A 26,283-nucleotide genomic window follows, 5' to 3' on the forward strand; every position below is an offset into this window, starting at 1 on the left:
TGTGCAGTAGCCTATTTCAAATACAAGAAACTATTTTATTATTTATAATATAATAATGAACCACATCAGTATGATTTATGCTTATGATAATGCTTTATCACACTTTGTCTTTTTCCTATTTGTCAATTTCAACTCAAATTTAGATAATAAATTAAAGGAATTATTTGACTAAAATGTTGTTCTCTCAAGGGGGGAAATAGGTAAGCTCTGAATGTGCTGAGGTTATGCTAAGTATTCCGTATCCACCTGCCTGACCAAAGTTTCATTTAGACTACATCTCCAACCTCAAGGAGCAACACAACAGCATTAGAGGTGTTAACTGAATGCTGAGGTTGATGAGCATGTGCTGCAACTACTTCATGTCCATTCCTAACAATGCCTACAGTTGTTGGGTTTTTATCACTGCAAAGACCATATATAAAGACTTTAAAGATGTAAACTCCTCTCAGCGGGGCAGTGAAAATACCTTAACCAAACAGCAAAATAGATACAAAGAATCGGTTCTTTGCTGTTTTATTATATCATGAGCCAACAACAGTTATTTTTTACAGAATGTATTAATTGTCATTTATGTTAATTTACAAATTTATAATTGTTTATTGCTAGTTTATAATGCATTAACTGTTAACTTGTACTATTTTTAATGTTAAAAACTGGTTAGCAATGTTGAAATTAGCCTTTATCAAGATTAATAAATGTTATAAAAGTATTGTTCATTTTAGATTGTATACAAATACAATGATACATAATGAATAACATGCATAACAAAAACAGTATAGAAGCAGAGAAGGAGAGAAAATAAGGAGAATTGTGAGAGAGTATTCATTGTATATAACATCTGAACGGCTGGCTCACTGGTGCAGTCAAAAGAACCTTGAGCTGAACACTCAAAACAGTGGAGATGATAGTGGGCTTTAGGAGGAACACCCCAACACTGACCCACCTCACCATTCTAAACAGCACTGTGGCAGCAGTGGAGTCATTCAGGTTCCTGGGCACTACCATCTCTCAGGACCTGAAGTAGGAGACCCACATAGACTCCATTGTGAAAAAGGCCCAGCAGAGGTTGTACTTCCTTCGCCAGCTGAGGAAATGTTCAACCGGCCACAGGCGCTGCTGATACAATTCTACTCAGCAGTCATTGAGTCTGTCCTCTGCACTTTAATAACTGTCTGGTTTGGTTCAGCTACGAAATTGATCATAAGAAGACTACAAAGGACAGTTCGGACTGCTGAGAGGATTATTGGTTGCCCCCTGCCCTCCCTATACACTTCCAGAGTGAAGAGAAAGGCTGGAATAATCACTCTGGACCCCACTCACCCTGCCCACTACCTTTTTGAACTGTTGCCTTCTGGCCGACGCTTCAGAGCTCTGAGCACCAGAACCGTCAAGCACAGGAACAGTTTTTTCCCTCAGGCTATCCATCTCATGAACAGTTAAAATTGCCCCATTGAGCAACAATTATGTGCAATAAACAGCTTAGTCTATTTATATTTATCCAACATACCCAACCTCTTCTGCCATACATTCCCTTGCATCTGTATATAACATATTTGTATTTGTACTATATATATAATATATATATATATATATATATATATATATATATATATATATGTCTTTTTGTGTATTTCTATATATACTTATATATTCTATAAACTTTTTATTTTTATTCAATTTGTTTTTATTATTATCTCTGTCTTGTTATATTGTTTGTGCACTGGAAGCTTCTATCACCAAGACATATTCCTTGTATGTGTAAGCATACTTAGCAATAAAGCTCATTCTGATTCTGATTCTGTGAAGAATGAAATCTTTAGTATCTAGGCCTATGTTGCTTCTGTTGAATTTTTGACATACAGCAGCAGGCAGACCGCATTTTATTACCAGTTTACATTTATTTGGATAAAGGGGGAAAGTTAAATCAAGTAAATAATTAAATGATTTCTCTTCCCTCATAGGTGCCGTTAGCGTGTGTGAATCACTGCCAAAGAGTCACTATGGCAAAAAATAAATAAATAAATAAATAAATAATGGGTAAATCAAGTTAATAATTACATTGTTTTATTTCCTTACGTGCAAGGTGATGGTATGTACATGTGAAATGCCTGCAGGGACAGCTTTATCTCAATTTATCTAGGCTTTAAAGATGACAATAAATGGACAGTATTGACAGATTCTTTTAATTACTGAGATAACCTCCGCATTTCTATCATAGCAGCGAGCATAACGGTCAACTAGCGTGTTACGACAGTAGGCACTTTTCCACTGCACGTTACGGTTTGACTCGACTCTGCTCGCTTTACTTTTCTGAGCTTTCTTTTCCACTGCAGTTTAGTGTCGCCTCAACATGGGTGGCATTATAGGCTGATCGTCATAGTTGTGCTGCCTCTACTGCCGTGACATCATCTTAAACACGACTTAAACATTACTGACCATAAACAATAACACGACCGCTAGCTGTTAGCTACTAGCTCATTGTGCTGCAGTTGTTGCATGGTGATTTTACACAAGTGTAACAGTTAAATTGGCCTGCTTGTTTTAGAAGCAAGCTTTCCAGTAGCTGGTCAACTAAATAAAGTGAAGCTTTCAAGCAGAATATAGAGTTAAAGTAACAAAACGTACCATCCTTCATTGTGGACTCCAACAACACCATGACCGAGTCCAGGGCACTCTCCCTCCCATTGCTCGCCGGTCCACTCTGCCTCCCATTGCTCGCCGGCCTATTGCCATAGATAGCGTCCATTTGGTCGAACCACTTTCACTTTCTTCTGTTTTAACCACTCCGGCTGTTGTGGTCCTTGATGGTTCTGTAGTCACTTTTAAGTTTTTTTACTTTTCCCTACACTTTTGGTAGCTCCGGTGGTAGCCGTGTGCAGCCAACAGCTGAGACACTTCCTGAAAGACTTTTTCGTTTCACATAGTTTCGTTCGTCGCTAACGAGAGGAACGTCTGCACCTCGTTTATTGACCACGGCATGGTTTTGCACACAGACATTTCTTTTTACAAATCGAAAGTCACATGAACAAATTATATTGCTGTCGCTGTTGCTAACTTTAAAACTAGCGGGTTGATGTCCCATGTCGCAAATCCAGTGACGCTGGTAGTGACGATTCTCTCTGACCAATCAGTGATCTGCAGGGTTTTGACGTCACATTTAGTATTGGCTCGGCTCGCTTGGAACCTTGACCGAGGTGGTACTAAAAAAAGTACCAGGTACTATCCACAGTGGAAAACCCCCCAAAAGCGAGCAGAGTCGAGTCGAGTCGAGCTGTACCGTGCAGTGGAAAAGTCACCGTTTGCGGATACCTTACAAATGAATGGGGAGAGCCATAAAGTGACACCTACCTGTCGCAAAATCGTCCGTGACTTCTCTTATAAAACATGAATTTATCGTAGTAAACTCCAGACATAGTTCATTCCAAAAGGACTGTTTATTGTAAAACATGTTGAATATTAGCGGAAAGGCAGTCCATTCATTAAATGATGAGCTGTTTCCTCACAAAATCAGTTTATTCCGAGTACTGTGGCATCTCATCCTCAGACATCCATTCAAAAATAATGGCCTCTTGCCTCCTCGCCAGTGTACTGCCAATAGAATGTCTATGGGAGCCCCGCCACGCCCCTTTTCAGCCCCTCCGCACTTCCGTGTTTTGTCTCTTAACTTCCTTTTTGTATTGAAGCTACAACTGAGAAGCGTCGATCAAAATGGATTATGTGTGGGAGCACAGAGCGTATTTTTCCACCAAGAGTTGACGGCGTGAGTCTACACCAACCCTTTACTACTTAAAATGCTAGTGAGGTGTTTTTTCTGTCTCTGGAAATTTTTGTTTTTCCGGTGTTGTGTCGGCACATATTGGACCTGGCAGATCACATTCAGACAGCTATGACACACTGCACTTTTACATGATACAGTAGTTTAAATGGTATACTTGTAATTCTGCTTTATTTATGTATAAACTTGTTACTAATTTTTGTTAAAACGTGTAGTTGAAGTGAAATTTCACACTGTGATACAATAATACATGGTAAACATTAAAGGGAATTTACATTTGTAATTTTTTAATTATTATTATGTATTTGTCACCCCACATTTTTAAAAGACTTAAATGGTTGTAAATGAAATATAAAATAAAACACTTTTACATATGTACGTTTGTGTGTTTTTGTGTATGAATATAGTTGCACCACTTCCCCATCTCGTTTTAACACCTACAAAATCTACTCTCATTAACTATAACGCGATGGGTGAATGACACAACAAGATGGTCAGTATTACGGATATATATATATATATATATATATATATATATATATATATATATACATATACTCATAATTATTCAAGAGAAGGTGTGACCTTATTCAGAGGACCATATTTATTTTTTGATGTGAAAGACAAAGAATGGCAAAGATTGCGTTGCTCAGTTATTTTTCCACTTTTTTTTTTTTTTTTTTTTTTTTTTACATTGTCAAATGTGGAACAGGACCACACTGTCTTCAGTGTATGTACAGTATCTGTCTAGAGTAGACCACATTTTTAAAATTTATAGGAGCTTAATCAGTAAATGTCTCACCAGTTATTTCCTGATGGGTGATATATAATGTTATGAGGAATGCAATAATGTAATGTAATCCATAAAAACATAACTGTAATTAGATTACATGCATTTTTTATATAATGTAATATAACTACAAGCATTTGTTTTTTTGTAATCTGATTGCATAATCCATATTACATGTAATCAGTTACTACTCAACAATATACCCTCTTAACTTTATACTTTGGTTGCTGATAAATTCATATACAGTCAATATCACACAGGTTGTTATGGTCACATGATATTTTGTACCAGGCTCAATAAGGCGTGTTTATACAAAGTGGAGAATCATGTGAGCATTTCATACTTCTGTGCCACTCTGTTTGGAGTGTGTATAAATGAAAGAACCATGTTTTCTCCACCTTAAACCATGGGCACATGAATACTAGTAAGTCCACACAAACACAAAGGTGTTTTGCAATCTGTTAATTAGTTTGCCATACTTGCATTGTCACAATCTTTCATCTTTTTTTTTTTTTTTTCATCAGTTACATTTTGCATTTTGCACAGTAATTTATTTGGGACATGCAAGGAACCTTTAAACATTGATGCTGATGATGCTATTGCCTTAAATTAGGCCATTATGTGTAGATTAATGTATGCGCTTTGATGTCATGGAAATTATTATATATTATATCTTTCCATTTGAAAGATATATGGCAACGCATTTTTTATGGGTTTTTGAAAAGCATCGAACACCCTCTATGTATAAACATCTTGTATGCTTACAGTCTTGATATGAAAGGCTTTACTTTTTGTGAATAAACCATGTTTCAATCACATGGGGAAAAGCAGGTGTCCACTGAAGGTACTGTGATGGTGTTCATTGTCAAAAATCCAATGTCCAGAATAGAGATTGACATACACTCTATCCCCCTTTTCTAGCAAGAGAGAAACTCCATTCGAAGAGCTGATAAAACCACCTTCTTGGCGTGCATATGTTGAAAATACATGCTGGTCGTTCTTAAACAGGCCTGCGACAACAGCCTTATCTCGATTTCCATAAGCCTTAGAGAAGACTCTGAATACATAAACTCCTCTCATAGGTGCTGTAAAGATTCCTGTATGAGACAAAAATAATTATAAACAAATATATAAACAAACAGTTCACTATCATTCTATTCTTGAGCATTATAAAAAATTACATTGAAACATGCATTTAATTACCTGTGTTTGGATCATAGGCATTTCCAGTATTGAGGAAGATGTGTTTGTAAACCAGGGTATGTAAACTGCTTTGCGGTCCATGAGAGGACAATAGAGAAGCAGAGAAAGCCACTTTTGAAGCTAAGACATAATATATGTCAATTAGATTACAAATTAAAAGTTAAACAAATTAAAAAACAAATTATGTATTTTAATGAGCAATTTTAAGATTACCCTTCAATACAGAGAGCGTGGGATTTTTTAACAGAAGTACCATAATAGAAAGCTTCTAATGAATATTAAACATAAATATAAATATGAAAAAAAAAACAAACAAACACACACACACACACACACACACACACACACACACACAAAGTAACATCACTGATAAATTATTTTTTTCTAGCTATTTAACCAGACACATCAGCCCTGGAACTTTTTGCTCATTCTGTTTTTTTAATTTTTTTAAAGGATTTAAAAAATGACAAAATGTAAAATTGTTACATTACCTTTCAGTTGTTTTTTTAGTTCATCCATTGTTATCTTTGTGTCATTCATTGTACCATACAAAGCTTTTAGCTCTTTTTCTTGTGCTAAAATAATAATCATACATGAAGCCATTAATTCATGTCAACATATTTATTTTTATTTTTTTATAGTTACATTTAAAATATGGCATTTTAAATTTTTGCTAAGACTTTTTTTAAATGTAGCCTATTTTGTTTGTTTTATTTTATTTTAATATGACTTTTGAGTGGGAAAATTGTGATTTATTACCTTCATTTTGTGCTGTTAGTTCATCCATTTTGATCTTTCTGTCATTTACGATACCATGTAAGGCCTCCACCTTCTTTGCCTGTGCTAAAATATTAACCATAGAGCATTCAAGGACAGTAAAGGCCAAAGAAATGCCAGTTCACTGTTTAACCTGCCCAGTACTGAAAAATGATAAGGCTACGACTGTAACCATGATTCCATGAATTGAGGGAATGAATGCTGCGTCATAGCTGACACTTTGGTGCTATCCCCGCAGGCATAGCCAATCTCTGAAACTCTTTAAAATCTTGCCAGTTGTATTTGATTCAGTAGCATGGCCAGCTTACGCAGCATTCGTTCCCTCATTTCATCCATCTTATCATTCACTATCAATTCAGTCAGAATGCTGTGTCATAGCTAATGCTATGAAAGAAGAAGAAGCCTTTATTTTTGTCATGCATACATTTGCACATATCCCAGTTAAGCTCAGAGCACAGGGTCAGCCATGATATGGCATTGTCAAGGGCCCAACAGTGGCATCTTGGTGGTGCTGGGGCTTGAACCCCTGACCTTCTGGTTAGTAACTCAGAGCCTTAACCGCTGAGCCAGCAGCATCAACAGAATCGCCTCTTTGCATCACAGTGAGAAGGGACATTGAGAATGAGAAATGGATGGATATACATGGCAATGATGCTAGCCGGTTCGGGTAGCGCAGTCATCGCAAGATGAATTAAATCACTATCATGTGTGAATAAGTATAAATAAGGGACTAACCAAATGGGTGGTGAAAACGTATATAAAGTGACCGCTAACAGTGGTTTATGGGATGACCATGTATGAATAAACTGGTAGTAAGCAGCAGGTTACATAGGTTAACTCTTCTTCACATTAAGCACCTGGGAAGAGAGAGAGGAGACATCCAGGTTGTAAAACCTGGCAAAGTGCTAAGGGAAGCCTAACCTGCAGCTAGGCAGATGTCTTCAAGGGTAACACCATTAGACAATGGCCATGAAGATGCCATGCCTCTTGTGGAGTGAGCGTTTACTTCAATAAAGCACTGTATGCCTTGCAAGTCATATGCGAGCGCAATGGCATCAGCTATCCAATGTGAAAGCCTTTGTTTGGAGACAGCTAACCGTTTGAAGCAACCTGTGACGCAGACAAAGAGCTGATCCAAAAGCCGAATTTGCCTCGTGCGATCGATATATGCAAGCAGTGCTCTTACAGGACAAAGTGTGTGTAGCCTCTCTGCTTCGTCCGAAGCAGACGGAGGCGGGAAGGAAGCCTGAAGGGTAATAACCAGTGCCCTGAAGGGATGTAGCCTTTCCTGGGTTTAAGAACGGCTTTTGATAAGCCTGGTCCAAACTCTAAGCAGGAGTCGTTGACCGACAGTGCTTGAAGGACCCTGACACGTTTTACCGAAGCCAAAGCGAGAAGAAGAGCAGTCTTTAATGAGAGTAAGCGTAAGCTCACTGAATCCAATGGCTGAAACAGCAGGACTGTGAGTGCTTTTAACACAAGCAGCAATTCCCAAATCGGCACGGTGGTGGGGCGAGATGGTCTCAACTGCCTCACGCCACGTTAGAATTTCACAATCAAAGGGTGTCTGCCTATTGATAGACCACCCAGTGGGATATGTCCTGTTGCTATGGCAGCGACAAACACTTTGAGCGTAGATGGGGTAAGACCTGCATCTAAACGTTCTTGTAGAAAATGAAATATAGGCTGTACAGTGCACTGTACAGGGTCCTCGTGCCGAGAGGAACACCAATCATCGAACGCTCGCCATTTCAACATGTATAAATGTCTTGTTGAAGGGGCTCTGGCTTTCAAGAGCTCTATTAATTCTGGGAATTTTTGTTCTGGTTCAGCCATTCCACTGCAACCATCAGTACTGCTGGTGCACCATGTTGGGAGCGTTGGGATCTTACCTGGGGTTCCATCTCTGTTTTCCAAGCTGGCGGTGCAGTGGGTGCGCTGAATTTGCGGGGGGCATTGACCCGAGGAGGAGCGCAAACAGGTTGGAGGCACTACAGAGCCCCCCGCCTTGGCAGGGGTTGCTTATAGGCCTGTGACTGCTTCTGCGCTGCCTGAAACCTTTCGGTGAAAGCGCTATTGGTGTCACTGAACAGGCCCTGTTGAGACACCGGGGTGTCTAGCAGCATGGCTTTGTTTCTGTCATGCATCTCTGACAAGTTAATCCAGAGATGGCGCTCAGTGGACACCAGGCTACCCATGGATCTGCTGATGGCTTGGGCGGTGATCTTGGAAGCCCGGAGAGTCATATCAGTGGTATGGCACAGCTCCGTATAGGACTTGGGATCTGGTCCGCTCATGTCCATTTCTCTCAGCAGGTCAGCCTGGTATGCTTGCAGCACCGCATGGTGTGCAAAGCTGAACCAGCCTGACCCGCAACCTGTAGGCCTTGTCCAGTAGAGTGGATGTTGTCCTACAGGGCCTGGACGGGTGAGATGGCCTGGATTTCCATGTTGTGGTCGAGGAAGGGCACAGGTGGGCAGTTACTGCCTCTTCAACCGGGGGAATCAACGTATATCCCCGTTCCTCAGTGCAGTCCAGCGTCGTGAAGGTGCTGTTCATACAATTTGGGGAAGAACGGCACAGGGCAGTGGCTCAGATAGTACCGATCGTCTAGTTGAGAATACTCAGGCGCACCAGTAGTGAGCCAATCCAATTTGAGGTTCATGACCACCCGAGCGATCACATGAAACAGTTCAGTTTCAGAAACTCTAGCGCGGTCTTCCTCTCCTCGGAGAGAAGTCCCGGTGAGCTCATCCAACGACTGTGTCCAGGGCTCACCTTCCGACACCATATCGTCCTTATCCTCAGATAACCCCGATAACGGGACGCAGGTCATCACGGGCATACTCCACAGGTGAAAACACTTGCAGATGAGGTGAGGAGACACTCAAGGCTTGTGCCAGTGAAATCTCCTCCTCAAACTCATCCAGCTCATCCCGCCTTCACATGTTTCCCTTGTGTGGTCCCTCGGGAGCCACAGAAGGAGAAGGAGCATGGTGTGAGAGGAAGGACCAGGCTCATCCCTCAGAAGAGTCTCATGCACTCGCAGTGAGCGCAATCTGACTCACCGAGTGCCACCTCTGCGTGAGCTTGACACAGGCAGAGGACACAGTGCTCGTGCATGTCAGATAAGGGGATATACTGTTCACACGCAAGAAAACATTTACAAAATGCCATCTTTAAAAAGACGTCGTTAAGTAAACTGCTCTTTTAAATTGTGCACAGTATACAGATACACACAAACACAATCAGGCTGTAGCGCTTATGTTACACACTACAGAAAATGATACAATCCAATCCAATAAATTAATAATCCAAAGGATAATTTCCGTTGAGGCCCACGGGCCATAGAATAATCCCAGCACTGTGATGCGGTAAAAGAGGCGAAGATGTCTCATCCACCTGCTGTCCACAGAAGGAAAAATTTCAACACTGCTGTTCAACGGTGAAGGTTTAGTATCCACTATCGCTGGAGCACCGCGGGGGGTAGAAGAAATGCTGATCCACCCACTGTGAGAGGTGCAAATCTTGACGCCGATTCTTTGTAAAAGAAACATTTTCCAATTTTCCGTGCAGAGTACGGGAGAGAGAGATTATCGGTACGAAGGGGGAGGAGAACACAGTGCTATCTGCCAATTAAAATTGGTGAGATTTTAAAGAGCTTCAGAGATTGGCTATGCCTGTAGGGATAAACCCATAGCGTCAGCTATGATGCAGCATTCTGATGAATTGATAGAGAACAATGAAAATCTACTTTTTTCCATCTAAATGTTTCAGATGAGTGCTATAGTGTTGTTTGATAAAACATAAACCAAAAACAATATTAATCCATTGGAAATAATTTTATGTTAGAAAACCAACCACTGTTTTCCCTAAAGCAGATAAAACCACCTGAATTTAATGCACATTAGACAAAAGTGAAATAACAAGACACCTCACATATGTTCTTTAACCAAGGTTAGCAGTTAAAGGAGTGCTGTGTAGATTTGGTCTTAAAAAACACGTCAACAGGGTTGTGTTACCTGTATTCTCTGTCTGGAGTCGCTCCATTTCTGTTTCCATTGATTCCATTCTTTTTTCCATGCTCTTTATCTTCTCCAGTTCAACAAGGATGTTTATGTTTGGTGAAAGTATATCTTCTGCTGGTATGACCCAAACATTAAGTATTAAAACTACAATCAGCATCAACATTTTTATTGTTATGTCTGTTACTACTGCTCTATCAACTGAAATAACATTCCTGTGTCTTACAGGAAAAACAACTTGTGTAATTGTTTAAACTGTCCAATAGACTTTGGACTGCAAAAACTCCAATCTGAAGCAGTATTTGGGATGAGCCTTCACTGAGTTTGTAGAATCTTGTTTGATATAATATAATCAATAAGCAATGTAGAAATACAAAAAAAGTGGATGTCATGAAGATAAATGTATCCAATGCTATGAGTTCAAAAACACCCATATAGTTTTATATATTTATTTTATCATATTATCATATTATGCTAATATATATATATATATATATATATATATATATATATATATATATATATATATATATATATATATATATATATATTCACTGCCTGGCCAAAAAAAGTTGCCGTTTGGTTTTAAATAAGCAGATACTTAAGAGCTCATGATTGGATCATTATTGCAGTGATTAATATGTTTTCACTGGCAACAATTCTTTTAACCCTAACTGATGCAGTGTGTAGCTTCTTATTTCTTAAACAACCATGTCGGAAGACGTATCCCGTGGTCGTGGGAGGATACTAAAGGAGATTGCTAAAATCACTGGAATTGGGTTAAGAACTGTTCAACACATTACTAAAATCTGGAAGGATAGTGGTGAACAGTCAGCTTTGTGGAAGAAATGTAGTCAGAAAAAAATCTTGAATGGTTGGTGAAATCATATAATAAAAAATCTACAGTAGAACTCACGGCTATGTTTAAAAGTGAAAGTAAGTGCATTTACACACGCACAATGCGATGACTAATGCACAATGGACTAAGCAGCTGTGTGGCCACAAGAAAGCCACATGTTAGTGAGGCTAATCGGAAAAAAACAACAACTTCAGTTTGCTAAGGAGCATAAAGATTGGACTGTGGAGCTATGGAAAAAGGTCATGTGGTCTGATGAGTCCAGATTTACCCTATTCCAGAGTGATGGGCACATCAGGATAAGAAAAGTAGTGCATGAAGCAATGCACCCGTCATGCATAGTGCCCACTGTACAAGCCTGTGGAGGCAGTGTTATGATCTGCGTTTGCTTCAAATGAAATCAGCTGACTAACTGAATGTACTGAATGACCAGGTTATCCCATTAATGGATTTTTTCTTCCCTGACGGCACGGGCATATTCCAGGATGACAATGCCAAGATTCATGGGGCTTAAATTGTGAAAAGTGGTTCAGGGAGTATGAGGAATCATTTTCACTCATGAATTTGCCACCACAGAGTCCTGACCTTAACCCTATTAAAAGTCTTTGGGATGTGTTGATGTAGACTTTACGGAGTGGTTCGACTCTCCTGCCATCAATACAAGATCACAACCAAAAAACGAATGCAACTCTGGATGTAAATAAATGTTGTGATGTTGAATAAGGTTTCAAAACAATGCCACGATGAATGTGCGCCGTAATCAGAGCTAAAGGCGGTCCAACAAAATATTAGAGTATGCGACTTTCATTTTAGCCAGGCAGTGTGTATATATATATATATATATATACACATATACAACAGTTAGTTCCGGTCCTCGAATCTGATTGGATGAGAGATGTTCTATGAGAACTGATGGTCTCACACCATCAGCACTCCGACGCTTCATTGTGTGTATCCAGGGTTGGGATGGTTACTTTTGAAATGTATTCCACTACAGATTACAGCATACAGGTATTCTGTTAGATTACTCAAGGTCAGTAATGTATTCTAAATAATTTGGATTACTTCTTCAGCATTGACAGATTTTTTCACTTGTTTTGACTATAAAAACTCTGCCAGTACAGTAAGACAAAATACACATGTTAAAAATACATTCCCTGAAAATCTTATGCAGTGTTGTTTCTAAAACAAGATCAATCAAATTGATTTCGTTTTAAGGATTTTTTAATATTTATAAAGGAAAACAATACAAAAATGATTATCAAGAATATGATTTTTGCCCTAATATCAAAGGTCTTACTAGAAAAAAAGAAATTATGATCCAGTAACAAAAATATGATCGTGCCTGGTAACATGTGCATGTAAAATGGCAAACAATTCAAACTTACTTCTCTATCTGCTCGTATGAATGTAACACATCATAAGAAAGTGTTTCACTGCTGCTCAAATGCACTTTGGATCGCATCATTTATATATAATGTATTATGTATAAATGTCTTCCATCTGAAAGGACTAAATATTAAATGAAACAAATGACAATAAAATGCAAAGTAATCTCTTCATAAATCAAAATAATTTTTGAATGTAACTGTATTCTGATTACCAATTATTTAAATTGAATCTGTAGTGGAATACAGTTACTTATATTTTTTATTTTAAATACGTAATCCCGCTACATGTATTCCGTTACTCCCCAACCGTGTGTGTATCACTCTGTTTGTGTTCATGCCGTTCTAAACTAAAGTGTAAGAGCAGTGCAGATGTGTTAAGAGCTATCTGTCTCTTTATATTTAATTTTGTAACATTACATATTTTATTTTTGTGTGTAATATGAGCCAGTTGGTGACGTGAAGTGAGTCAACGTCACTCAGTGTTTACATTCAACAGCACTCGTATCTCGCTCGTATTACTACTACACTACTAAAGCTAGGAAATAGCTTTAAACGGCTTTAAACTAAAAACTTCAGCATTAAGGCTCATCACAGCTGAGAGACACAACAGACGGATTAATTACACAAACTCAAGGCGCTTACCTCTTACCGGAGTTTCCACATTGGAGAGGAAATGGCAGAGGACATTGCGGTTTCAATAGTGAATAATTCTTGCACACCAGCTACCGCGAAATAGGGAGGAATACCCCCGCTTGAACGGCTATTTATTTCCAATGAGAAAATAGGATGAATTTCACCAAAATGACATTATCTTCAGAAAGCTGACTAACAGAATACAGCATCATCAACAGGTGATGAGTTTGATTTTTTGTTTTTTTTACACATTTAAAAAAAAAAATTTAATAGGTATATATTTATGACATGGTAATATCATTTCAAAAACAAGGTTTTTATAATTCAAAGGTAGGCCTATCTTGTTTTCTGCTAATAAGACTAGCTTACTATAGTGCATTGTCAGGCAAGACAAATCAATGGTAGTAAGTTCAGTGTTATAAAACTGTTCTGTTATTAAAGTTATTATGCTGTTAAATAAAATAAAAAAGTTAATAATTTGATGAGTAGCAAAATACCACATGTTTGTGCCATTTATGTCTTTTTCTAATTCTAGTGTAGAATAATATAATTCATAAAGGTATAATTAAAGGAACAGTTTACCCAGCAATAAAAATTCTCTCATCTTTTTCTCACCCGCATGCCATCCCAGATGTGTATGACTTTCTTTTTTCTGCAGAACAAAAATGAAGATTTTTAAAAGAATATTTCAGCTCTGTTGGTCCTCACAATGCAAGTGAATTGTGACCAGAACTCAGAAGGTCAAAAAAGGACATAAAAGGGAGCATAAAAGTAATTCATATGTAGTTAAATCCATTACTTCTGGAGCGGTATGATAGGTAGAGGTGAGAAACAGATAAATATTAAACAATTTTTATTTATTTATTTACTATAAATCTCCACCTTTGACCAGCCCAACAAGTAGGTGGCTGAATGTGAAAGTGAAAGTCTGAAAAGTGAAAGTGTAGATTTTCATAAAAAAATAAAAAAAATAATAATTTGTACATTTATGACAGTTTTCTCATTTTTATGCAATGAAGCTACAAATGGTCAAACTGTGTGCCTGTGGCAGGGTCAGAACGTTTGGAGTGGAACGTTACCTTGTGACCATGCGGTACACAGACGCATTTTGCTGTTGCACACACCGTCTCCATGTTTATAGGGCGAATTCCAATCTAAAGTGATCCCTATGCCCTATGCACTACGAATGACAGAGCTCCTGCTATGGGCACTCTGAAGGGAGCATGACATTACAGTTTGAATGTAGCCATCATTAAAAATCTTGTGACAGGGCCCTTTGTGAAAAAATTAGCTTTCTTTTATTTGGAACGATCTTTCGAATGCCGTCCCCTTCTTGAAGTGCCCTTTAAGGGTGCAAAAATGTAGTTTGGAAAACGCCCTACATCAGCTTGATTTTTTTTGCTTGCGTGGGCCCCCTAGTGGCCTGGCCCCCTGGGCACATGCCCATAAAACCCACTGGACGATCCGCCCCTGGCCTGCTTCTTTTTTTTTTTTTTACAAATGTTTTAAATTTAGATCTTTAAATAAAGCCCTTTTATGTGCTAGCCCTTAACATGGCAGGTTGCACTCAGCAAACAATTCATTGATTTTTAAATGTGTTCCCATTTTAATGATCCAATAATTTCACTTTCGCCTCAACTCCGTAACAATTCTCCCACCATAGACTACTTGCACCAACATATTTTTAACACCGTGTTTCATATATGAAATTTGTAATGTGTAATATATTGACTATTCCATATTTTTGTAAAAATATTCATAAATGTAGTGAATAACTCGACCCCGTCACAGGTTGACAGTGCATAAATGTGACAGGGTTGTGTTTGACGAAGTTGTGGTTTGTTGTTGAAAAAGCCCTCTGTTCCTCGTGTGGTGTACAGAAGACCACATAGCGTGCATGAAATTCATAAATTCCCTATATATTTATGGAATAAAATATAATATTGAATAGTACTGATTTAATATCTTAATTTCAAGTGACGGGGTTGAAATGTTGAGCTTGACGAAACATATAGGCCACCCTTCAAAATATAAATACAGATTATAATATTTCTGATCTGTTTCTGCACCACGCTGTTGAAGAAAACTGAATGATGTCACTTCTGGTTAATAATGTCATTTTGGGTGGAACCAAAATGTTTACGGGCAGAAAATGTTTGGTGTGACGGGGTTGAGTTTAGACTGTGTGACAAAACTTTATCGCCTGATAACAGAAAATAAAATGAAAACAGTTCACTATACACACTTCTCTTTCCTTTAACAGGACTTTGTGTTCCTTCTCAAACCACTCTTTTAACGCAGTTTTCTCCTCAGGGAAGATCGCGACCAAGTTGGCTTGAAGTGGGCGGCAGAGTGAGGTAAGTTACTTCCGAACCGTTTAAGGACAAAATCTTTGGATTATTTCTACACATTTTACACACTTCAGTAGTAGCCTACATAGTAAAAGTTACAAAAGAATCAAATACAGAGTCAAAGAGAATCAAGTAGCCAACGTTGCTGCTTTGTGTCACACTTTTCAAGACGTACTGTAAATTTACCCCAAGATGGTTAAGCAAGAACTGTGAGCTGGATGCTTTTATTTGTTGTAAATTCTGTGTTCTGATTTCACTCTGTTAAATTGATGATGTAGAAGAATGACTTCCCGGAGGCATCCGGACTAACAAAATAACTGCCGTTACTTTGATTTAATAGCTCAAAGCTAAATGGCCCTTGTGCTTAAAAGTCACTTGTGACTTTACCTCTATTTTCCCCCTCAGAACTTTAAGTGAAGCACTTAAACATGTTATTCAGAAGTTATAAAGGCTTAATATGCATTTAGTGCATACATATTTTTCTAAGCTTGTCTGTAATCAGTATCAGCATCTGTTATCAAACTATAAGCAATACTATACTAAGCGTTGATCTATTCCCATAAGAAAGTTTGCTGATGAATAAAAAACATGTTTGCATTTTGCAAGCAATGATGATTTGTCCTAAAACAACAGTTCTAGCACATAGGCTGTCCCTTTTATTTTTAATCTGGAGTAAAGTGGGATATTTAGTGGCAAAGAAACATGCTGCTGATCTTGGGTCTGTTTAACCCCACAACATTCAGTCTTTACATGACGCTTATTTCTAACAACAACTCTTTTCTTTCTCTGTCTCAGTATGACCTCTCATTTCAAAGACAACTTTCAGCACATGACTATATTTTGTCTGACCATAACATCAATTATGTCTTTAATATCCCTGTTTATGCTCATATGACACTCTGTCTCTTTTTTTCTCTTTATCTTACACATTCCACAAGGGCGTTCCCATAATGGACAGAGAACCTTCTAAAATCGCTGACAACTTTGCCAGTTACTCCACTGCTGAGGTAAGTCTCACCTTGACTGCCTTTCAAATTTCTCCTTTGCTGTTTCCCTCTTACTTTCTCTTTTTGTCTCACTTTCATTCCATAACTTCCTGTCTTACTGCATTTCTGCTCTGTTTTATTTTCCTCTTGTCTATTTTAGGAGAATCCAGAAATGCATACTGGAGTTTATCAAAGTCAAAGACCACCAAAACCAACTGAAAGTTCTGAAGAGCAGGTATGAGACTTCCTGACACTTTGTGCTATGAAACACCCATTTGATGCCCTGGGCTTGGTTTTCACCATTGCACATAAACTAAAATCTCCTTTCTCATTTTTGTCAGGTCAGCACACCTGAGCACACTGAGCTGTTAGACAGTAAGGATAGTCTCTCTGGCAGAACCTCTAAAGTAAGACTGAGATTTTGGTGGGTTATCAGCATATGTTATTATAAACCAAAAATGTACATTTGATTGAGAAGAGGCTTTCTCTGTATAAGAAACGTTTTTCACAAATTGTTCATCAGGTGTTTTAAGTCCAGTTTTCTACTCTGTACACTTTCCAAACAGTTTCACTGAATAAATGTTTAATGTAAAATCATTAGAATAAGGTGAAAAGCTGTTGTAATTGTAAGACATCTGCTTGACCTAGCAGTACATGGAAAGAACACACCAGTCCTTGGAACCCAGTGAAAAACCTGATGATAAACAGTCAAAGTCCGCACAAGTGGGCACATTTTTAAGCAACAATCCAGTTTTGAAAATTGTTTTAGGGCTACATAGATGATTAAGGTTTATTACACACATCCTTGGATAGATCTTTTAACACACCATCCCCCCCACCCCCACCAATATGCACCAATATGTAGCACTTTTCTGTTCAAAGCAAGATAAGGGTTTTGATTCAGATACATATTATTTATATAGATGAATAGATATTATTTATTTTATTTCATCCTAAAATTGTTGGTATGAAACTTGACATAGGAACCTATGATGTTGAAACATAAAAAGCTAGCTTGTTAACACCAAAAGCACCTTTTTAAGGACTGTTGAGATTTGTATTTACCATAAAATCACAACTACTAAACAGGATTTAGGTTTTGGTGAATTATAGTAATATTATTTTTATGATTTGTAAAAGATGGTATTCTGATAATATTCCTGTATTGTTTGAGCTTCAAAAAGGTTTGAGAAACTCTTAGGATGTAGCTCCAAACCTCAGGCACCTTTAGTAACAAACCTGTTGGCGTCTTTCATTTAGGAACTTTGTGCAAGCTCAGCTTGGTCTGAAAGCTGTTAAAACATGAACACGCCTTTGGGCTTTTCAGCTGTGCTTTTGCTACTTTAAATTGGTCAGGCTCCCCTAAATGGTTAAAGAAAAACTTTAACTTAAAAGACAAGCACCTATATGTACATAAGTGTTCCAGGTGGAATATGACTCAAATCATTGTCTAAGATCATCAAACACAGGTTTTGTTGCCTCAGTAGCTAATCAAATAACTAATCAAAAAGGGGGTGAGGCTAAAAAAAAAAAAAAAGACCTGGTATTTCCTAGGATTCTCTACACATTTATCATTTATGTGCTATCCTATTTGGCAACCATGACAGATTACCTAACATTTCTAATTTGATTCAAAAATGATGTTTCCTGTTCTTTATTTTTATAAATCAGTTCATTGTTTTTTAACTGATTTTAAGTTGAATTTCTTGTCCTACCTTCGTCTTTTTTTCACAATACAGTTTACAGGTCAGATAAACCCACCTTTACAGTAACTTCTGAATCTATGAATTTTCTGAATCTTCTTCTACTGACCTCCACCTCCATCTTTAGAGAGTTGTACATACTGTATATTGTTGACCCAATTGAACTGTTTACAATGACATTGTTAGGTCAGTGGGAATGCAGACCACACAAACAGGACAGAGGGCACATCTGAAACTCCACTCAATAATTCTAGTGAAGAGGTACAGCACTATACTAAAAGCTTACAACACTACAAAGGTTTATTCACCTTTTACACTTTAGCTAAAATCTTACCAAGGCTAAATGCATTTTACATATCTTTGCAGGGTGACAGCATTGAAGTTTTGGAAAAGAGGCATCACAATGAGGGTGAGACACCCGGAGAAGATGACAATCCTAAAGTAAGCAACCCCACTCATCACTTTAATCATTACAGATCGCCATATCTGTGCATGTTTCAAAGAACTAACGCAGGTGGTCTGGACCTCATACCAGTTGAAATGCATCACACCATTTTATATTTTCACAGCAAAAAGGGCAGAAGAAGAAACCCAGAAATCCATTTATGCCTCAAGTTGCAGCAAAGGTAAACAAGTTTTGTAATTTTGTTTTGTTTGTTTTTGTCATGTTTCCTATTTTAAAGTACGAGCAAAAGTATGACAATTATTAGTCAATTATTTCAGAGCAAAACGATGCAGAAGAAAAATGGAAACCAAACTGAAGGCAGTGACAAAGACCTTGCAGAGGTACTAACATTTCATTCATTCACAATCAAACCATCTCCTACTCTTTTCTCATTGAATTCTAGTGACATTGAAAACTAGACCCACCAAGAACTGAGAGACTATTGTGGTATCATAAACATAAAATAACTGCTGAGTCCTTCAGTAATCTGATATTAGACTTAAATGCTGTTTTATGCTATAAGGCAGGTGACATATTAAACTAGCCCAGATAATGAGACCGAGTTCTTCATTGTTTTGCCCATTAAATGGTACTGTTATGTGTCCAGATTTGTTTGGTGACTTCATTTTCATTTCTTAAAACTTCTGCAAACATTAAAAGAGAAGTTGTGGGTCTAATTAAAGTGTTTGTTTGGCAATCCCTGTGTTTTATTTCTCACATTCAACAACTGAACTCCATGGTTTTATACTCAATAATGAATTTAATTTCAGTCATTTCAATTAAGTTAAAAGGCCCCTTTCTTTCTCTATTTGGCCAGGCACAACAAATTGTGCTTTTACAGCTTGTGACACAACAAAACTGTCATTCTCCATCTGGTTCTCTTTTACATATTACTGTCCCATCTTCTTAATCTCCTCTTGCAGAATAACCTGATATTGCTTTCTATTTTCTTATTAGACTAAAGGCCACAAGAAAACCCTCATGGAATGGCTGGATGAGTTCTGTATAAGTGAAAGTCAGAGGGAGGATGATGAGGTTAGCTGTGTAAAAATAGTTTCAGATACTTCTTGCCTTTATTTATTAAGACTGTTTTTTAGTTATCCAGTTCTATCTTTCACAGGATCTTGATGGCCTTATGGATTGGTGGAGCACTGTGGAAAGTGAGTTTGTTCCACCATGTTGGCACTAATTACACTGACATCATCTACATTTGTGTTTTTCCCATTCAGAATGTTTTTCCAACCCTGAACTTATTATTTTATACCTACAGTACCTTATTATACCAGCACTTAATCAAGTGAATCAGGTGGTTCTTCATGACATGGACCTGATATTCTTAGCTACATTTTCCTCCAATTTTGTTTTTTTCCAATTCAGAATGGGAGGACACACCCAAAGGAGACAACATGACAGAGAAAGAGGAAGCCAAGTAAGTCAGAATTAATTTTGAAGGGTAAATTCACTAAACAGTTAAGCCACTTTTGTGTGTTGTAATTCAGAGCATAAAACTGTCCTATTCACTAACCACCACAATCTAGTTTAAGCAGGCATTCAGCGCTGAAAATGCGCTGCGTTTTCTATTTTTAAATTAAGTAACTGTCATTCCTTTTTGTGCAAGCATGCCTCCTATCTATGTAGATTAGAATCATTATAGATGTATAGATTCGGGCACTAAACCAGCGCACACAGCATGTGTAAATAACCGGCATTTATACCGGCCTCAATTCATTCTTAGTGAGTTGAGTTCCCCCCTGAGTGTGTGACATTGTAAAGTAAATCTGACTGACTAATTGTCTGTTCTTTAGGGCTTTTGCAGTAACAGCTGAGAAGGTGCAGAATGGCATACGTGTGTTTAACAAACTCTTCTCAGAGCGAGCAGAGGGACTGTGGCAGCACGTGATTGACCTGCATGCCATTGCTGATGGTCTGGACCGCTTCAACAAGAAGACCAAGATTGCCCAGATCACCGGTGGCTCCACCAGTGCTTTGGGAGGTGTTGCCACCATTACAGGCCTTGCCCTGGCACCTTTCACCATGGGAACCTCTCTGATCATCACTGCAGTTGGCCTGGGTGTTGCCATGGCAGGCGGGCTTACCTCTGCCTCTGCTGGCATATCTAGTACCGTCAACAACTCTTTGGATCGCAAGAAAGTGGAGCGCATTGTGGAAGACTACCAGGAGAAGATGGCTGACCTAAACAAATGCATGAAGTTCATCAAGCAAGGGATCACAAACCTACGCAAGTTCAACCTGAATAAGATGAAAAAACATGCGTACAATCGAGACTTCCCTTGTTTTGACAATATCTATGAGGAAGGTGCCATGGCAGGCAAAGCTATTCTAATCAGTGCCAATGAGATTATGCGTGTGGTGCAGGTAGCCAATGCTGCTGGAACCACCGCAGCACGAGCTGTGCAGATTGCTAGTGTGTCCACCGGTGTTCTGACTGGACTCTTTGTTGGGATGGATATCTACTTTGTGGCAAAGGACTCCCATGAGCTTAAAAAAGGTGCAAAGTCAGAATTTGCTGCAAAGATTAGAGAGGTGGCAGATCAACTACATGAGGGTTTGGTGGAACTTAACAGCATCCGAGAGGAGCTGCAGTCGAGCAACTCTCCGAAAGAAAACTAAGTTTTGTCCTGACAAACCTCTGAAACAAAACTCTCTAAACGCTCTTAATTAAAGGTGCATTTGGAAAATTTGTGTTTATGTTCTCCGATACCTAGCAGAATATAGAGTTTCACACAGAAGATTCTCTCATCATTTACTCACCCTCATGCCATCCCAGATGTCTATGACATTTTTTCTTCTGCTGAACATGGTTTTTAGAAGAATATTTCAGCTCTGTAGGTCCTCACAACTCTAGTGAATGGTGACCAGAACTTTGAAGGTCCAAAAGGGACATAAAGGCGGCCAAAAAATAATCCATAAGACTCCTGTGGTTAAATCAATGTCTTCTGAAGGGATATGATAGGTGTGGGTGAGAAACAGATAAATATTTAAGCCCTTTTTTTACTGTAAATCTACACTTTCACTTCCATATTCTGGTGTGTAAATGACTTTCACTTTCACATTCAGCTACCTACTGGTTGGGGCTGGTCAAAAGTGGAGATTGATAGTAAAAAAGGACTTAAATATTGATCTGTTTCTCACCCACTACTATCATATAATATGGATTTAACCTCTGGAGTATTAATGATTATTTTTATGCTGCCTTTATGTCCTTTTTGGACCTTCTGAGTTCTGGTCACCATTCACTTGCATTGTATGGACCAATGAGATACACTTCTGAAAATTTTACTTTATGTTCTGCAGAAGAAAGAAAATCATACACATCTGGGATGGTATGAGGGTGAGTAAATTATGAGAGAATTTTTCATTTTTGGGTGAATTATCCCTTTAAAGTGTAATTGCTACTTTTATAAGGCCAAGACAATATGAACTAAAACCATATACAGTACATGGGCCTAACACATGGGAACAGTTCAAGCATATTACTTTATTATCCCACCATGGTAAATGAGAGGGCTTTTTAAGTATTTGACCAGTGATGTTTCATTTCTTGATTTATTTTTGTAAATATTTTCAAGTTGGTGTTTTTAAACACCTGAGGCCCGTTCTTCATACATCGCTTAATACATCCGAGATCGAATGACAAATTACAGACCTTCTAATTGCGCTAATTATGTTCTGGCTAATTAGGTTCTGGCTAATTAGGTTCTTCGAAAACACGTGCGGATTTGATTAGTAAAGCTGGATTGAGTTGTCTGATATAATTGCACATTCATGTGTTGCTTGAATAGGGTATATATATCGATACTAGAAACCATGATCGGCAATGCTTCAGTTGGCTGGTTGCTACAATGGCCAAAGTACGAGCCCAGTGTTTCACTGCTGCGGAGAAAGAATTATTGCTTGAAGGATTTGAAGTTCAAATCCTATTAAAACACCAGGAAACACCCCAAAAGCTGCCAAAACAAGGAAAGAGGACTGGCAAAAAGTTGCAGACAAAATAAACGCGTAAGTGTTCCCCCATGATGCTTTTTTTTTTTTTTTTAGTATTTTGTATACTTTTTTGTTCGCTTTAAATTTTTTGGTTTTGTGTTTTGACATTTTATTTTCTAAATGTCAGAACCACCTCAGGACCCACTAGAACTTGGGAACAAGTAAAAGTGAAATATAAGAACATTCTACAAAATGGTAATTCTTTACTTATACTGTGCTTGAAATACCTTTTAAAATACACTTTGTTAAATGGTGTTTTTTTCTGTTTGCAAAGAGCAAGAAAAAAGCGGGGGGAACAACATGGGTGGTGGTCCTGCACCTCCACATTATAGAGCTGGCCCTAGGGCTAAATGTTAACAGACCCATTGTGCAGGGCATCCCTGGGGGCAGCTCTTCCTCAGACCCACAGCCAGGGAGCAGTAGCAGCAAAACCTTCATTACTGGTAAAGGAGGTTTAAATTCTTAGGTTGTGCAGTTGTAGATAATACACCAACATTTCTACTGGTTCCCAAGCAAGTGGTAAATGAAGCATGTGTAGCAAGTACATTTTTCAAGTAAATTTTACATCAAAAGGGGGAAATGTGCAACTGTGTTTGATACTCATTTTATGTTCATTGCAGGACAGTGAAGAAACCCTTTCAGATGGCTGTCCTTTGGAAGAAGTACCTGTAAGTGTTTAAATATCTTAAACTGCATGTACTCATGTAACTGTAATATTTCTCAGAGACTGCAAGAGAGGCCTATGTCTGCTGCTGAATCTGCACAGAAAAGTGGTACAGAGGTGAGGAAAATATTAGACAGATTATTTCTTCCTTTTTATTCTTGAGTAAATGTATTAATTTTTCCACAAAAGGCACAGGGTGACGTCCGTTCCTTATATAAAAGGAGTCTTGCGACAGAGATTAAATATATGGAACTTATAAAGCAAAAACTCCTACAAAAGATTGAAATTGACAACTTGACAATTGACAAACTGGAGATAGAGTTGCTTCAGAGAGAACTTCAGAGTAAGTGCTAAATCACTTTCACACAGACTAATATTGTTGACTGTACATATCAATGTCTTTTATTGCAGGTAAAAGATGACTGATTGCTGCCTTTGAGAGAGAGAGTGAGAGGAATAAAAAATACAGAAATAACATTAATATGGGCCTAAGCATGTTTGTGTCTTTTCTTTATTCAAAAAGGTCAGTCAAAAATGGTGTTCCACAGTTCTATCCTGTGCTGCTCTTCCGCTAGGTTGGTCCAGGTGCACTGGCTGGAGGTCATCATCAGGCTGCACCTCCACCACAGGGGTCCTCTCTTTTCTGATGGTGGCAATGTTGTGTAGTACACAGCATGGAACAATGTCGCAGGCCCTGTCTGGTGCAACCCTCGGACTTTTCAGACACTGAAATCTCCCCATCAGTTGCCCGAAGGTCATTTCAATGTGTGCCCTTGTCCTGGGTAGAGCTGCATTGTAACAGGTTCATGGACTGGGGTTTGGGTAAGGGAATGGAGTCATGGAATACTGCCTGCAGGCATAGCCCCTGTCTCCAAGCAGGATCCCATCAAAATCACCTGTGTAATAGAAAAATGCAGTTCAGTTAGGCCCAGCATAAGTGCATTTAATACAGTGAGTTTGACATTTCTATTGTATCTTTCCACGTTTAAATAATGTGCATAAATGTGACTCTCTGAAGATTCTTGAGTCATACACAGATTCAGGCCATTTTGCCTCTATGTTGGTTATAAGGCACATCAAGTCACACACCATCTAAGATATTGTATTCAGTCCGTGTCAGTCAATGACATTTTACTTTTTGATTCAATACCTTTTATCTTAATATACTATGACAAATCTGAAAGCTCAACAATATATATATATATATATATATATATATATATATATATATATATATATATATATATATATATATATATTTTTTTTTTTTTTTTTTTTTGTGGATTTTTTCCCCTTTTTCACCCAATTTGGAATGCCCAATTCCCAGTGTGCTTTTAAGTCCTCGTGGTCGTGTAGTGATTTGCCTCAATACAGGTGGCGGAGGATGAATCCCAGTTGCCTCTGCCTCTGAGACCATCAACCCGTGCATCATATCACGTGGTTTGTTGAGCACGTCGCCACGGAGACATAGCTTCATGGCTTCACACCATCCACCACGGCATCCGCGCTCAATTCACCACGCGCCCCACCGAGAACGAACCACATTATAGCGACCACGAGGAGGTTACCCCATGTGACTCTACCCTCCCTAGCAACCGGGCCAATTTGGTTGCTTAGGAGACCTGGCTGGAGTCACTCAGCACGCCCTGGGATTCAAACTAGCGAACTCCAGGGGTGGTAGCCAGCGTATTTTACCACTGAGCCACCCAGGCCCCGAAAGCTCAACAATATTAAGATAATCTTAATAGTAGCCTACCTGCGCGTTTATACTGTGAACCCCTATTCTGTTCACAAAATCACCTTCATTGGGGCCTTGATTGGAATGTGTGTGCAGTCTATGTCACCAGTCACATTTGGGAAGCCTGGGGGACACATAAGCAATGCTTATTGGTGTGGTCATAATTGCATGATCTTCTATTAGAATGATAATGTACCTGCAATGGCAAAAAATTCTGGTTTATAACTTGGGGTCTCAAGTGTAAAATTTACTTGAAAAATGTACTTGCTACACATGCTTCATTTACCACTTGCTTGGGAACCGGTAGAAATATAAACTATCATGCAGCGCTAAAGGATCCAGTCTATCCCACATTGTGCATTGAATTCTGAAAGCTCGGCTGTATTGTTCAGGCACCTTCTGCAACAGGTTGCTCTCGTAAAAATTGAGGGGACATGGCTGCGACAGACTTCCCGTATCACCTACGCTTATAAAGGCGCGATCTAATCCTGATAACATGAAATAAGTCAGCTCCCGAGCAGGTTTGAGTTTAAGGACCTGTTGCTATGCCAGCAACTCCGGGATGAGCTTCGAAGAACCAAACCATCCTGGTTCATGTCAAATCGTCAACATTGAAATTGAGTTATCCACGGATGAAGAACGGGCCCCTGGTAAAGAGCATATCCAGTTGATAGGTTTATATAGGCCTAAATATAATACTTTGTATTATTTACTATTTATTACATTTATTTATTTATTTTACATGAAATTGCCATTAAATGCTTTATTGCCTATTATTGTTTCCTGTTCACATTTTATTTGTGTGTCTTAAAGGTCTTATTGTTACCATTAGCTGTCATTGTTACAGATGCTATCTTCCTTTGATGTATTGAAGAATGTATTAAAGTAATATTGAGCAAAGTAGGCTGATTGTTGGCGTTTTCTTGTCCGTCTGTGCTGTT

At 38.5% G+C, this 26,283-nt stretch overlaps 2 protein-coding genes across 5 annotated transcripts; one reads left to right on the forward strand and one right to left on the reverse strand.

Moving 5' to 3' along the window:
* Window positions 1-4,356: 4,356 nt before the first annotated feature.
* Window positions 4,357-10,816, reverse strand: LOC127440655 (cerebellin-1-like). Its single transcript, XM_051697380.1, has 5 exons — window positions 10,568-10,816; window positions 6,528-6,611; window positions 6,260-6,343; window positions 5,769-5,888; window positions 4,357-5,662 (listed from the first exon to the last, which is right to left on the reverse strand). The coding sequence occupies exons 1-5, from the start codon at window positions 10,734-10,736 to the stop codon at window positions 5,379-5,381; spliced, it is 741 nt and encodes a 246-aa protein (XP_051553340.1). The 5' UTR covers window positions 10,737-10,816; the 3' UTR covers window positions 4,357-5,378.
* Window positions 10,817-15,568: 4,752 nt separating this feature from the next.
* Window positions 15,569-26,242, forward strand: LOC127440638 (apolipoprotein L6-like). Of its 4 annotated transcripts, XM_051697361.1 has the most exons (18): window positions 15,569-15,807; window positions 16,740-16,808; window positions 16,948-17,022; window positions 17,129-17,194; window positions 18,677-18,751; window positions 18,857-18,931; window positions 19,060-19,116; window positions 19,214-19,276; window positions 19,893-19,970; window positions 20,056-20,095; window positions 20,313-20,364; window positions 20,741-21,620; window positions 22,739-22,955; window positions 23,068-23,135; window positions 23,215-23,383; window positions 23,561-23,721; window positions 23,794-23,947; window positions 24,128-26,242. In XM_051697361.1, the coding sequence occupies exons 2-12, from the start codon at window positions 16,752-16,754 to the stop codon at window positions 21,564-21,566; spliced, it is 1,464 nt and encodes a 487-aa protein (XP_051553321.1). In that variant the 5' UTR covers window positions 15,569-15,807; window positions 16,740-16,751; the 3' UTR covers window positions 21,567-21,620; window positions 22,739-22,955; window positions 23,068-23,135; window positions 23,215-23,383; window positions 23,561-23,721; window positions 23,794-23,947; window positions 24,128-26,242. The 4 variants fall into 4 exon arrangements, with proteins under 4 accessions (XP_051553321.1, XP_051553320.1, XP_051553323.1 ...); XM_051697360.1 differs by having other exon boundaries at window positions 23,561-23,947; XM_051697363.1 differs by having other exon boundaries at window positions 23,561-23,947; window positions 24,180-26,242.
* The last annotated feature ends 41 nt before the right edge of the window (window positions 26,243-26,283 follow it).

The sequence above is a fragment of the Myxocyprinus asiaticus genome, chromosome 5, assembly GCF_019703515.2.
Source record: "Myxocyprinus asiaticus isolate MX2 ecotype Aquarium Trade chromosome 5, UBuf_Myxa_2, whole genome shotgun sequence".
Lineage (NCBI taxonomy): Eukaryota > Metazoa > Chordata > Actinopteri > Cypriniformes > Catostomidae > Myxocyprinus > Myxocyprinus asiaticus.